The following is a 14,246-nucleotide window of genomic DNA, read 5'->3' as shown; positions in this document are numbered from 1 at the left end:
GAGCCTACCATACGGGCAAAATGCCTTTTATGCTTACATTGAGGCAAGCAACACTGAAGCATGCATGAGAGCACCAGCTGATCCGGACGACTGTGTGATCGCACTCTCCGTAGCCGATGGAAGCAAGACAATTAAACAGGTCAACATTCACAAGGCCGCTGGGCCATACGGATTACTAGGACGTGTACTCAGAGCGCTGACCAACTGGCAAGATCTGGGGACCCATGCCAAACCTTTTCAATCTCCTGAGGGGGAATAGGCGTTGTTGCACCTTCTTCCCAAATGTTTTTGTGTGTTTGGACCATGATAGTTTGTTGGTGATGTGGACACCAAGGAACTGGAAGCTCTCGACCTGCTTCACTACAGCCCCGTCGATGAGAATTGGGGTGTGCTTGGCCCTCCTTTTCCTGTAGTCCACGATCATCTCCTTTTTCTTGATCACATTGAAGGAGAGGTTATTATCCTGGCACCACACTGCCAGGTCTCTGACTTCCTCCCTATAGGCTGTCTCATCGTTATCGGTGGTCACTGTTGTGTCGTCTGCAAACTTAATGATGGTGCTGCAGTCATGCTTGGCCATTCAGTCATGGGTGAACAGGGAGTACAGGAGGGGACTGAGCACGCACCCCTGAGGGGCCACCGTGGCAGATGTGTTGTTACCTACCCTTTCACATGGGTGCGGCCCAGGGTCCTAACCTTAGTGATAAGCTTTGAGGGAATTATTTGAACGCTCAACTGTATTCAATTAATACCATTCTCACGTCGCTGTTCCTTTTGTCCAGGTGGAAAAATGCAGTGTAGAGTGCAATAGAGATTGCACTTGACTTGAATTTAACTCTAATGTACTGTACCGTGCTGTCAAACTTGTGAGACTGACTAAATCTTTTTACATTTACATTTTGGGCTTTTAGCAAACGTTCTTATCTAGAGCTACTTATGGTCAGTGCATTCAACTAAGGTAGAACCAAATATCACAGTCATAACAAGAAACACATTTCTGTAACCGTTACTGAGAATGTTATTGTAGTTGAAGTGTTCTGCTATTTTTTTCTGTTGGTCTGAAAACTTTGAACATGATCATTGCCAGTTCTAAAGCTTTTGAAAAAGTTAAAATAAGTTCATGTGACAAATGGGAGTAATAATACATATTCCATAATGCAATCTGGGGTGGCAGTGTAGCCTAGTGGTTAGAGTGTTGGACTAGTAAACGCAAGGTTCAAACCCCCGAGCTGATAAGGTACAAATCTGTCATTCTGCCCATAAACAGGCAGTTAACCCACTGTTCCTAGGCTGTCATTGAAAATAAGAATTTGCTCTTAACTGACTTGCCTTGATAAATAAAGATAAATAAAAAAATCTTCAGTTTGCTCCATTTACCTATTTAAAAAAAAAAGCAATTTGATATAATAATGCTTTCTTCATTTACATGTATATATATACGGTTGAGATTTGCCCATAGAAACAATGACCAAAAAATAAGTATTTTCAAGGTCAGTCAAATATGTATTTTAAATGTCCGGAGAATATGGATTTTCAACATCCGAAATAAAAGTATTTTTAACATCCGGAAAAGATGTATGTTCAACTTTCATCCAGAGACGAAAATTAACATAATTTCAACGTCTAGAAAATACGCATTTTCAAAGTCATTTTGCTAACTGGGAATCGATTGTGTAGACTATGTTCAAGTGTAAAGACAGCAACTATGTAGCCTAGCCTGTTAACAACATCAGCTCATTCATTCCAGCCTGGTCTCATAGGCTAGACAGAACATAGTAAATGTAAATCAAGGACACTTAAATTAGTATTATATGTTACGTTTGCTATGGTTACAAAGACAGGTGGTTACTTAAGGCAAAAACGAAAGAACAGTGTTTGTTCGGGTGGTTGGGTGGACGTATATCCAAAGGTTGCGAGTTCGAATTTCATCTTGGACAACTATAGCGTTGTAGCTAATTAGCAAATATTTACTACTTTTTACCTACTTTGCATGTTAGCTAAACCTAATCTTAAGGAACCCTTTAACCTAACTCCTAAACATAAACCTAACCCCTAGCCTATCTTACATTAGCCAGCTAGTTAATTTTAGCAACCTAGCCAGAATTCGTAACATGTCATATATTTGACATATTTGTAACATAGTGTACGTTTTTCTAATTAAAAAATAATAAATACGAAGATATACTAAGTATTGGGGAATAACGTACAAAATCATACGAAATGCTCTGAAACCAGGTTGTTCATTCGAGTTTCTACAATCACTATGTTGGAAAGACCGACAGAGAAAAAAATGAATGACATGCATTTCAAGGGTGTCCGCTCCGCTACGCAACGCTGGGATAATAATACATTAAAACGTCAACATAATGACATTGTATCTCGACCATACCTTTGGCAGCGTTCATGGTGAATGCACACGACGTTCGTAAGACAAAATGCTCAACAAGTAGTCAACTCAAGTTAGGTCCCACAAAAGCGGCTTGCGAAGCAGCAGAGACTATCTCTCTAACGTTACCTAAAAACACGTTTCTGTTTTGTAAATTGATTTTAATTGATGGCTTGCGAAACACGCCGAAACAACTATGCATCTTTTCCTAGAAAACCGTTCCGCAAACGTTCCCGTTGTCGAAGATTATATCAGTAGCAAACGTTTAGTGTAAACCAACAAAATGTATTCTCCATAGTGAGGGTCTTTTTACTGACATCGAGTGGGCACAAACCATTCTTCTGTGTCAACGGAGCTGAAAGACTGCATAATTGCATGCAAAGTCATGCGCTACTGTATCTGTCCTGCGACATTTGAACGTTACGAGCTGTCCCGTCGATCAAGCATCCACAAGTGCGAAAATCCAAGTGTTTAACAGAATTAGCTTGTAATACAGTGGCTGGTAAGGTTGACCTGTGAACATGAATCTCGTGTCACAAACACACATTTGGTCTTGTAACTGTTGCTATAATTTAACATACATCAACTAAACTAAAATGTTTACCTTAATAGAAAATTTGGCACACACACAAAAAAATGGTAGACTATCGCTGATAGAAAGATGTCAAATGATCCCCCAAATCTTTCTCTCATGTTCATCAGTTACCCCACTGATAGCAGATTTTCTGGATATAGGAATCAAGACTGAATAGAGTCAGAAGTAGTTTAAATACATGATCCTCATATGTTGCCTACCAGTTATTCCATTTAAACTATATATTTTACTGTGTAATACATGTTCATTTATTACAAATGTTTGTACCTTGCATTTTGCCAAATTTGAGGGAATGTAAAGACTTGCCTTAGATATAGATGTGTGATCACATGCAATTACACATTAAATACGTATTGAAGTATTGATGTAGAGTCAGAAGCTGCTTGCAATTAATGGGCAGTGATTATTTTATTAAGCAGCCTAAATATTTTATATATAAATGGTAATTCCCCCTTTACATAAATCTCTACCTTCTTTACGTCACTGAACGAAATTGTATAAGAACCGATCACGTGGGGCCACGTGTAAGGTCCGTGTAGGCTACATTTGAACGGTTTCAGGGGTTTGGGTAACACTTTCGTAAGCACACGGATCATTATAGCTCCTCCCTTGGTGATCTTCTGTCGAGTGGCGAGTATATATACAGACAGTAATAAGAGATGGACATGATGCTTTATTTCTTGACTCCGCATCTGTCACGCATTGTCTTCCAATTCATAAGATGTCGTATGTTGCAATCACTGGGAAGACACATGTGGAAGAGCCACTGCAATGCCACAATATTTCATTGGTAAAGAATAACGAGTTTCATTTAGTTCAAGTCAATGGTACATGGAAACGCAAAACGGTAAAGAATTTTAATAAAAACTTTAAAGGTCGAGTATCAGCTGCCAAAATGTGAGTAAAACTTTTATGACAATATAATTAAGGTCTGCAATTGATTAAAATGAATAAAAACGTTATACGGTATAAAAGGTATAACAAATCTGGTTTATGGTTTATACATCTAAATTCGTTCGTTCTTAGATCCACTAGACAGTGATATACAGTGAATATTTCTTTCACCATGTGAAGAGTTGTGACGATGTTTACCCATCCAGAGAACACTATCATAGTAATTTGCAAGCACATTTCTTCCACATTATTTAGTTACCACCACAGAAAAGTGAAATGGTGTGAAGCTACATTTACCCCCGGGCTTTGTGCTCCAAACATATACTGTACAATCTGGCAACTCAAACAAATACATCATGTTCCAGCTATGAGAGCACCACGGAGCAAGGCACCTCCTGGACAGTGATCAGTCCCATCGTCTTCACCTACAAGGTGATTGAGTCCCTGGGCCTGCTGGACCCCAGCAACGACACCCTGCTCCTGGGCCACATCAGGGACCCCCAGCAGCAGGAGGCCCTGAGGAGCAGCATCAGCACCAAGCCCCTGAGGCGCTTCGTGGTCATGGACCAGACCGTCTACAACCTCTATGGCTGCCAGCTCACAGACTACTTTGAGGCTCGTAATGTTCTCTACAGGATCCTGCCCTTGACCACCACAGAGGAAAACAAGTCCATGGAGCTGGTGATGAAGATCCTGGAGGAGGTCCATAAGTTCTCCCTGGACAGACGCACAGAGCCCATTATTGCTATTGGTGGAGGGGTCTGCCTGGACATCGTGGGCCTGGCGGCTTCCCTCTACAGGAGACGCACCCCCTACATCCGTGTCCCTACCACCCTCCTCTCCTATGTCGACGCCAGCGTGGGGGCAAAGACCGGGGTGAACTTTGCCAATTGTAAAAATAAGCTGGGTGGCTACATACCCCCAGTGGCTGCTTTCCTAGACCTGTCCTTCATTCAAACAGTTTCCCGAAGACACATCTCCAATGGGCTGGCCGAAATGTTAATAATAATAATAATAATAATATATGCCATTTAGCAGACGCTTTTATCCAAAGCGACTTACAATCATGTGTGCATACATTCTACGTATGGGTGGTCCCGGGAATCGAACCCACTACCCTGGCGTTACAAGCACCATGCTCTACCAACTGAGCTACAGAGGTAGAGTAGCGATGCCTGACAGCAAACACATATGGCTTGGATATATGACTGTACATGAACTTAAAAATAGAATCCTTCATTTAAACGAAAAAACAAAAGCGGTCACCCTTGCCTGTGTTTTGGTCAAAAAGCTGAGGGATGTAACCACTCGCAGATTCATAGACCCGGCTATGGATGCAAGGACTGGCCATCCATGATATCAAACGTGTAGTTTTAACCATGTTTTGAGGCTATACAGTGTTTTGTTGATATTTACATTGTTTACAAACATAGGAGCTTGCATTTTTGGCTCTGATGGGTTATGACAGTTGAACTAAGCTCATGAAGCATTTTTAAGTTATCTTCTTTAACAAAAATCAATGGGTATATATACTTATACAAAGTCCAAAAATGTATGTAACAACTAAAGATTTTAGCTTTAAGATACAATAATGTGCCATCTGACTTTATACTGTAGAGAGCAATATATTCTTCGAGAATATGTTCATGCTCATTTGGCTCTGTAGATCTGATTTATGTACTATTTCATGTAAATGTAATGTAAACATATGGCCCTACAGATGGCCTTGATGAAACACAGAGGTCTCTTTGAGCTGTTGGAGACCCACGGTCCGTTCCTGTTGGACTCCAAGTTCCAGTCTGACAGCGGTCTTCATGGGGGCAACAAAGACGCTGCCTCCGTGTCCACGCGCGTGGCCATAGAAGCCATGCTAGAGGAGCTGGCCCCCAACCTGTGGGAGGATGATTTGGACAGACTGGTAGACTTTGGTCACATTATCAGCCCAGAGCTGGAAATGGTACAGTAGAATCAATTATGTTCCTCTGCACCTTAAATAAACACAAAGCCAAATATTTACATGATCTACTGCATGTAACTGGGTTTGAACCATTATGTCACCCTGTCATGTTTGTCACCTCTTGTTCCATTTTGAGTGTAACTATGTGCCAAATGAGCATGGTGTCAAGTTCACTCACGCCTGTTCATGTTAGCTAGTGACTAGAAACGGTGTGACTCTGTGCAACACTCCACTCTAGAGAGCTGTGCATGGATATAGTACTGAACGCTGACCCTCTTGATTGCAGAAGGTGCTTCCATCCTTGCTGCACGGAGAGGCGGTGAACATCGATATGTCCTACATGGTGTATGTGGCCCGTGAGAGAGGCCTCATGACAGAGGAAGAGAAGCTGCGGATTATAGGCTGCATGGTGGGGCTGGAGCTGCCTGTGTGGCATCAGGACGTTACTTTGGCACTGGTGCAGCACTCACTTTGTGAGAGGCTGAATCACTCTGGTGGACTGGTCAGGATGCCTCTACCTATTGGCCTAGGGCACGCAGGTAAAGGAGATAGAAATGAATTTGTCAACAAGAGTTCAGCACAAAGATTTGTTTTAAATGAATATATTTTCAAAGATGGTGTTAACGATCCCGTTCCTCTCTCCATCTGCAGAGATCTTCAATGACACTGGTGATGAAAGCCTGTACAGAGCGTTTGAGAAGTGGTGTGATGAGCAGCGACTGCAGTGACTTGAACTGGTTCAAAGACTTTGTATTGCTGTAGATGATTTATGTTGAACGATTGAAATGATTGGAACAAGGCTGTGTCATTTCTGCATGACACATTGGCACAGATATCTGGAATTCTCAACAATTTGTCCATGGTTGTAGATTATATTTGTTGGTGCTTTTGATTTTTTCAGATTGACTTGATTTGATTGGAAATAGCATGTCCTGTCTTGTCATATTGAACAAAATCAACCTCACAGTTTTACTGCTACATTACAAAAAAGGGATTTTCATCAAAACTGGATGTTTTATGACTTGTTTTGCTATTGATGTTTTTGATGTCTCTTTTTCTTCTCCATTAAATCATGTTTAAGAACTTAATCACTTTTTTGTCTTACATATACATAATTACAAACACATTTTAAAGCACGATGCACTTTAATATTGCACAAAATATGTATATTGAGGCTCAGTAAATGCATTTTTTTTGACTACCCCTAACTCTTCTGAAATGAAAGGCACTTGTTCCAGAGCTCCACTGATACTAAAGTGTATAATGTTTTCAGCTTACCTGCCACCTAAGATAACACAATGATAGACAGTACACAAAAAAAATCACTTCATACCTCTGACCCTCGTACACGGGTCCAGCAACCACATGATTAGCGCAAGTCGAGGACTGAGTGGCTCAACACAATACATAATAACATTCATATTCAGGTTAGGTCAGATAAGTGGCTCAGAAGACATGAAATAGGGGAATGTGTTGGTTACATCAACTACATTATTTTATAAATGGGCTAGCTCCTACAGTCAACCATATAGTGGTCTTATAGAAAGTTATATAAGGAAATAATATTAGTAATTATAAAGTAATATTAGAGATGGTATTTCAGTATGCTGGCAGGTGCTCCTTCTGAGCTAAATATCTGTTTGAACTCTTCGAAATATTATCTTCATGTGCATTACAACTTTGTATGGGGTAAGAGCACCGATGTAAATTATATGGTAATAGCCAGGGGAATCAAAATAAAAATCGAATTCACTTAATTAAAGACCTACTCAATAAAAAAACAAACCCCCCAAAAATCACAAAATGTTTATATTTACAGTGTCGTTTTGTACAAATATCTTCACTTTAGCTATCACCATGTAGGGGGGAAAAAGTCATTAAAAGGGCATTCATTGTTCCTGTAAGTTGTTTCTTATTTGCAAAAATAAAATTGTGGCTTTCAAACCATTGCTTCTGAATTTAATTTAAGGGTAAGAAGTATTAGCTCATCTTAAATGTTTAGTAGAATGTTATTATCAGTTAATGAACAAAGTATTCAACTAAATATATATTTCTGTATGATATATACTGTAATAAACAAATGTTTTAAACTCTAATTTAACAAATAGTCATGATATGAGAAAAATATCAAATCTTGTCATGTTATTGTGCACTTTCTCTCAAATAATTCACCCATGAAAAGTTCATCTTATTGTACAGTAAATCTCAGCAGCCAGATAAGGAGCAGAGTAGACTAATCTGAACCGTCAGATTTGGTTCCAGACAGAGACAATGAAAAAACAAACAAAAGCAAAAGACAGAATGTCTGTAGACAAGGAAAGCTGGAGGACATCTTAGGATGCCAGCAGAGAAGTGTCTCATGGAATAGATCAATAGCAGAACCTAGTAATAACAATCACAGTAATAACAATATGCTAAAATGTGAGTGTGACTTGAGCTCGTGGGCAGTGCTAACAACCAGGATTATTCTCCTCCATGCTTGAGCTGCTGCTACGCCTGCTGCTGCTGTTGGAGGCGTCTGGCGACACTGAGGACAGAAGGGATGATATGGGTGACAGGGTGTTGTCTATTATGTCCTTCAGTTTAGTGGAGGTCTTGTTGGAGCCATAGGCCCCTGGTTCCCCTGCATCCAAAGGGCTGTCATTGAAGTGAATGGTGCCGTTGTTGAGGTCTAGTGTGGTGGTAGGGGACATGTCGGGGCCAGACTTCTGGTACAGGTCTGACGGACAGTCTCCTAGGATGGGCTCCTGCTTGATGGCTCGGGCCATCAGCTCAGAGGAGCAGAGGGAAGGGGACGGCACAACCGCAAGACCATGAGCCCGTGCCTGCATCTCCAACTCCTACACAGACACATAGAAAACACAAGAACACATAGATACTTATACTGGCTATACATTTCCAGAGGATTTAAGTAGAACTTTTTTTCTTCTCAAGGTGCCCTTGTGCTACGCTCACTGGCTCCCTCTGGTGGTGCGTACTTGTATGCGGAGCATCAGATGGCGGTTGGCATGCTCCAGCCTCCTCTGTCTAAGCTCCAGCTCCTTGGCTCTCTGCTGCTCCCTCTGCAGCTTCCTGATGTAGTCCACCGAGGCCTTCAGAATGGTGCCCTTATTCCAGCGCATGTCCCTAGGGGACCGCAGGGGACAATAGTCTACAGTCAGCGTGTAGCAACTAAGCAGCTGATCCTTAAACTGCACGAACACGTACGTCCTTGGGAGGACGCCAACATTTTTGGTCGATAAACGGGGCTACTTACGGATCATTTGACTTTGGAATCAAGGTTCCAAGCTCTTTGATTCGATCGTTAATGTTGAACCTCCTCCTTCGTTCAACTACAAGGTGAAGAGAAGCAGAAAAGCAGAAAATAAGGAGTGAGTTATAATATAATGTGAGGGACACATGTATCCCAAATAACTGATTACTCCTCTTTGCCGAAGAAACTCACTTAAGTTGTGGTTGTCCTTTTTTTGTCTCTCCTTGACCATCGCTCGGACCTCAGCTTCTGGTCGGAAGGGAAACACTTTTGAGTGGCAAGTGAAGGTGTCTTATTTCTTACCTACTCAAGATGATTACAACCCTTTCCGAGCTAAACACCATTCATGTAACCCATTGGGTATCTAAACTACATTTCTACTGATACATAGATCTAATTTGTCAATACACACAAAATACTTTACAGAGGCAATTGTAAATAACTGCCTTTAATATCACAAAAATATCCAATCTGAATCCCCACTGAATCCCCACTGACATTTTAGTTCAGGTATGTTAATGAGCCACCATGAAAATAGTTTAATAATGTGTTTCAAAAAAGGAAATAGACAATCGTTTGAAAATGTGAGAATCTAGTGACAACGTACCAACTGGAAAGCCCTCAGGCCTTTGGTAGTCGTCAAACTGGCCACAGGATGCAGTCTTGTCAAGTATGTTCATCATGCCAGGACCTTAAGTATTGGTCAATTATTTGTAATTTGTATTTTATTTATAGCTAACAATATGTTATGCATTTGACAAATTGCACACAATATTGACGCATATATGCTTCTTTAACTGTTAATATTAGTATATCATTAGTATACTATTGGTACATCACTACGATGGTTTCATAAACAAAGTTTTTTTTAAAAGATCTATTTGTGATTTGACAGGGTTGACAATATTTAATATGGAGATGCTTGGCTGATGGTGTCGTGTAAATAATTGGTTGTACTCGGCAGACCAAAAACGTACCTGAGAATTCCCTTTTTATGTTGGATAAACTACCAGGGCAGGCGTTACTGCTGGTAAGTCCGTGGTTTCCATACATGTCCAGAAGGTTACCAGATACAGGGAGCTGAGGAAAGGAACAGAGCATTCAATGATTGCAATGCAACATGTATTGATATTGATATTCTACAGCATGCAAAGCTGTAGTTGCTTTTCAGTAAATGTGTTGTGTACCTTCCTGAAAAACAGAGTGATTGCTATTGCACTTTAACATTTGAAAAAGTTGTTATGTATTGGGAAGGATGTACATTTACGGTATTTGTAATCTGGAGTCCAGGGTCCATAAAGCCAAGAATATCATCATTATAACTTGTTTCCAAGCTAATAATGTCATCGATGACATCGTCCATCTGTAATAATAAAACAAAAACATTATAAACCAACCTAAAGTACCAGATTTGTATTCGAGTAATGTTCTGATAGACAACATTGAAAGATGTACCAGAAATCTATATTCATTTTGTACCCAGTTTGCCATATTCCTGAATAAATCCATTGTGAGATCAAAATGAAAGAAAAAAAACAGTGGAAATGGTACATGCATTGGATCTCTGTGTCCTCTCTTTTATGCCTACCTCCTTCTCACAGTTTGAGGTGAGGGTCAGCAGGGCCATGGGGCTGTTGGGGGCAGTGCTGCCTGGGCCGGGGGGCATCCCGTGCTCTGGGGGTTGGCTGTGGCACTGCAGGCTGCTGGCCTGGCTGCCAGGCTTACCCCCGAGGGTGGTGGACAGGTACTGCCTCACCTGCTGCCTTTGGGCCTGCTGGATGTGATACTTGGTGGGGTTCTCCAGATGGGTCTGCACCTTGGTGGGGGGGAAATGAGAGACGTTGGAAGACGGCGGAAAATGTTTCCAACGCTAGTTTTGTTTAGTGTCGGTAATGAGGTTCCTGGGGTTAGACCATCTCATCCTATGGAAACGTACAGTTATCCAGTGAAATGTGGCTTTGCTCTTTGAGATTCTGTGGATTGATCTTCAGACTTGAATGCATGTCTGAAGAGCAACACATGGATTGTACAATCATAAACAATAAACCAAACCTTTTCAATCACAGCCTCTAGTTATATGCCCCTTTCTTTCTTTTACTCAATGACAGTGAATTATACAGTGCACTGAGGACAATGTCATGAATACAATGCATTTATTTATGTTTGTACAAATATAGTACATACATAAATATGACATTATACTAATACAAGTGACACTAACACTCATAGCAATACTGCATACTGATAGAAAACCAAACCCCCCAAAAAACAGTTGGTAATGGTAAAACTCACCTGGTAATGGCTGTATTCAAGCATCTCCAACATATTGTAATTTGTATGATAGTATGTATCAGATATCCCTTTTGTCTGGACAGTCAACTGTGTGAATACAAGGCTACCATGTGCAAACAAGAGGACAGGCTTGATCAGTTTAACTTATTAAAGGCAAACCCCTAATTAGTTATACAAGTTTGGAGACAGGGGGAGGGTACTAGGGCTCATCCTCTCTATGTTGTGTTGTTCTAGCTAAACTACGAATTTATGTCTTCACAGCGTTCATTTGACGTCAACATCTCTGTCTCACAAAAGACTCTTTCTGTTAGTGGGTTACTAGTTTCCAAATTGAAACTCGCTCCCGGCTAACTAGCGTTTCATCTTTAGTTCCGCTCATCTAGTATAAAACATTATTTTTTTCTGAGAACCCGGAATACAATTGACACCACTGTTCCATTACAAACATTGCGTAACAAAAAGATTAATCCAAAAATGTAGCAGGATTTTTAGAACAGACCATCCCACTACCAACTTTCAGATTGGTGTTGCGTGTTAAACCTAGTCTCCCAGTGGTTCCCAAATGGTGTGCCAGGATCCACTAGTCTACTAAGTCATAGCCAGTTCCTAGCTAGTCTGCAGCTTAAGAGTTGACTAGGGTTAAAAAGAATAGGGGATCACAAATCCAGTTTAAAATGGATCACAGGCATGGCACAAAAGTAGAATCACTGCTGGTTTGACACCTTAGGAATATGACATTATCAGAAACAAATATTACTGTTTAATTAGGAAGATGAATATATGTCAATACAGTTTAATAGTTGATCTAGACCATTAGACATGTATGCCAATAAAGTTCAACCCTGCTTAGAAAAGTTTATCTGGCTTTCAGAAGACACGTGCCCATTCAAGTTTCCAAAACCATGTCAAATATGAAAAGATAAAAAGACACTGTAAGTAGTTGTATCTAACACAAGGGCTAACTGTATTGTATATAAATCAGTTGAGATCCCTATCAACCGAGAATATTATCTCATCCTCACACCCTTGTACAGGAAGATCATTTGTTTCGACAGATTTTGGTCTGTCTCTACATGTACAAGCTATGAGCAGAGTGCCAACTGGGATTTCCACAATGCAAAAAAACTAAAACAGTTATTAGCTCATTTATAGAGCTATTCATTTATACATTTTTAGTATAGACAAGTGTGTTGCTAAAATTGTTAGAAAAATCTTTACATTCTCAAATCATACCAAAAATCCTCCCTAAAATCCACTACCAGAAATGTTAAGCTCACAACTGACCATTCTATTTTAACAAAGCTGGCCCATTATTGTGGTCCTGTGTAGCTCAATTGGTAGAGCATGGCGCTTGTAACGCCAGGGTAGTGGGTTCGATCCCCGGGACCACCCATATGTAGAATGTATGCACACGTGACTGTAAGTTGCTTTGGATAAAAGCGTCTGCTAAATGGCATATATTATTATTATATTATTCTGGGGCAGTCATTTAGTTAAAACTGCAGGGATCATACCTGGAGCCAACACCTGTGATGCAGAGCAACCTGGTCTCAGAGCAAAACAAATGATACTTTACTCAAATTCATGCCATTCCATAGTACCACAATATGTGTCAGAATACCCATAAAACCTAGGAGTCAAACAAGGAAATGGTTCCAATCGTTTTCCCACCATACAATTTTCTCATAGGGGATTTTAGGAACACTTACAATAACGGCTGTGTTTCGAGTAGGCTTACTCTGGCGTGGCATTTTGATAACCGTGTAAATCTCTCTAGGACAAGGTGAATTTTATCAATATATTTGCCTGTATCCACAAGGCAAACATAACTTATTTTAAGTGTTTCTAAAATTCCCTATGGGAAAAACTAATGGTGGAAAAACGATTGGAACCATTTCCTGTTTGACCGCTAGGTTTTATGGGTATAATGACACCTCCACTATGGGGCTCTACTTTGAATGAAATGTTACTTTATCTTAGGTTACATTACATTGGCTTACTAATGAAATAGTGGTCATACAATATAATACGAATTGCAGGATGTATAGTATCCTACGTCTTGATTGTTTAATATGATATATTATGTTTGACTGCTTTAGTGTGATATATTACGCTCTACTGCTTTAGTATGATATGCTAGGGGGTGGGTTTAGGAATAAGGTTACAAAGTTAAGGTTAGGTTAGGGGAAGGGTTAGTTAACATACAAAGTAGTTGCAGAGTAACTAAAAAGTATAAAGTAGTTGCAAAGTTGCTGAAATGCTGATATTGTCCATGATGAGATTCAAAAACGCAACCTTTGTGTTGCTAGATAGCGTTATATACCAACCCATCCACCCGGACCAACCAGCCTCCTTTTGTTTTTGCCTTACGTAACCTATGTTCATACCAAACGCAATATATCATACTAATTTGGGTGTCCCGGATTTACGTAGGCCAATGTAATGTTATCTAACGTAAAGTAACATATCATACGAAATGGAGTGGCATGAATTTTGGTCAAATGTAATACGTTTTGCAGAGAACCGTGCAGAGCGCTGTAGCTAAGCCTATCCTAGTCTAATGTTGCAGACAACTCCTCCCTCTTGCACCTAACATTTGTAATTAGACTCTCTTCTCTATCTACCCGTCAAAAACACCTTGTACCCTTAAGCGCATACAGTGGGCTGCTAGACATTGCTTTCACATAATATGGGATTACTTGCCCTTTGAGCCATGCACACCATATGCTACACGAGTTGAGATGTAGTTCTTAGAAATAACCTTGAAAAAAGAGACCTGAACCTTGAAAATAAAAATGGAGATCCATAACATTAACATTGAATGTCCTTTTCTAATCGAGGAACTGCTGTTTAGCAACCTGTTCAACGC

At 40.3% G+C, this 14,246-nt stretch overlaps 2 protein-coding genes across 3 annotated transcripts; one reads left to right on the top strand and one right to left on the bottom strand.

Annotated features, from left to right (window-relative positions):
* The first annotated feature begins 3,511 nt into the window (after window positions 1–3,511).
* LOC124020681 (2-epi-5-epi-valiolone synthase-like) lies at window positions 3,512–6,920 on the top strand. 2 transcript variants are annotated; one of them, XM_046335937.1, is made up of 5 exons: window positions 3,512–3,771; window positions 4,241–4,878; window positions 5,594–5,832; window positions 6,119–6,371; window positions 6,484–6,920. In XM_046335937.1, exons 1-5 carry the CDS (start codon window positions 3,641–3,643, stop codon window positions 6,558–6,560), a joined length of 1,338 nt encoding a protein of 445 aa, XP_046191893.1. In that variant the 5' UTR covers window positions 3,512–3,640; the 3' UTR covers window positions 6,561–6,920. The 2 variants fall into 2 exon arrangements, with proteins under 2 accessions (XP_046191893.1, XP_046191885.1); XM_046335929.1 differs by having other exon boundaries at window positions 3,513–3,878.
* A 45-nt stretch (window positions 6,921–6,965) lies between these two features.
* Window positions 6,966–11,337, bottom strand: LOC124020673 (microphthalmia-associated transcription factor-like). Its single transcript, XM_046335917.1, has 8 exons — window positions 10,674–11,337; window positions 10,353–10,448; window positions 10,063–10,165; window positions 9,693–9,776; window positions 9,278–9,331; window positions 9,089–9,164; window positions 8,811–8,958; window positions 6,966–8,672 (listed from the first exon to the last, which is right to left on the bottom strand). Exons 1-8 carry the CDS (start codon window positions 10,749–10,751, stop codon window positions 8,283–8,285), a joined length of 1,029 nt encoding a protein of 342 aa, XP_046191873.1. The 5' UTR covers window positions 10,752–11,337; the 3' UTR covers window positions 6,966–8,282.
* Window positions 11,338–14,246: the final 2,909 nt, after the last annotated feature.

This window comes from Oncorhynchus gorbuscha, linkage group LG03, assembly GCF_021184085.1.
Source record: "Oncorhynchus gorbuscha isolate QuinsamMale2020 ecotype Even-year linkage group LG03, OgorEven_v1.0, whole genome shotgun sequence".
In the NCBI taxonomy this organism is placed as follows: domain Eukaryota; kingdom Metazoa; phylum Chordata; class Actinopteri; order Salmoniformes; family Salmonidae; genus Oncorhynchus; species Oncorhynchus gorbuscha.
The sequence above is the reverse complement of the archived record's forward strand: the minus strand, read 5'-3'. Positions and strand labels throughout refer to the sequence as shown.

Coding starts and splice junctions, on each gene's coding strand:
- LOC124020681 (XM_046335929.1), top strand. CDS start 3,703: ATGTCGTATGTTGCAATCACTGGGAAGACACATGTGGAAGAGCCACTG. Junction 3,879..4,240: donor CGAGTATCAGCTGCCAAAAT/GTGAGTAAAACT, acceptor ATCATGTTCCAG/CTATGAGAGCACCACGGAGC. Junction 4,879..5,593: donor TGGGCTGGCCGAAATGTTAA/TAATAATAATAA, acceptor ATATGGCCCTAC/AGATGGCCTTGATGAAACAC.
- LOC124020673 (XM_046335917.1), bottom strand. CDS start 10,751: ATGCCCCCCGGCCCAGGCAGCACTGCCCCCAACAGCCCCATGGCCCTG. Junction 8,959..9,088: donor ATTCCAAAGTCAAATGATCC/GTAAGTAGCCCC, acceptor GCGGTCCCCTAG/GGACATGCGCTGGAATAAGG. Junction 8,673..8,810: donor ATCTGATGCTCCGCATACAA/GTACGCACCACC, acceptor GTGTCTGTGTAG/GAGTTGGAGATGCAGGCACG.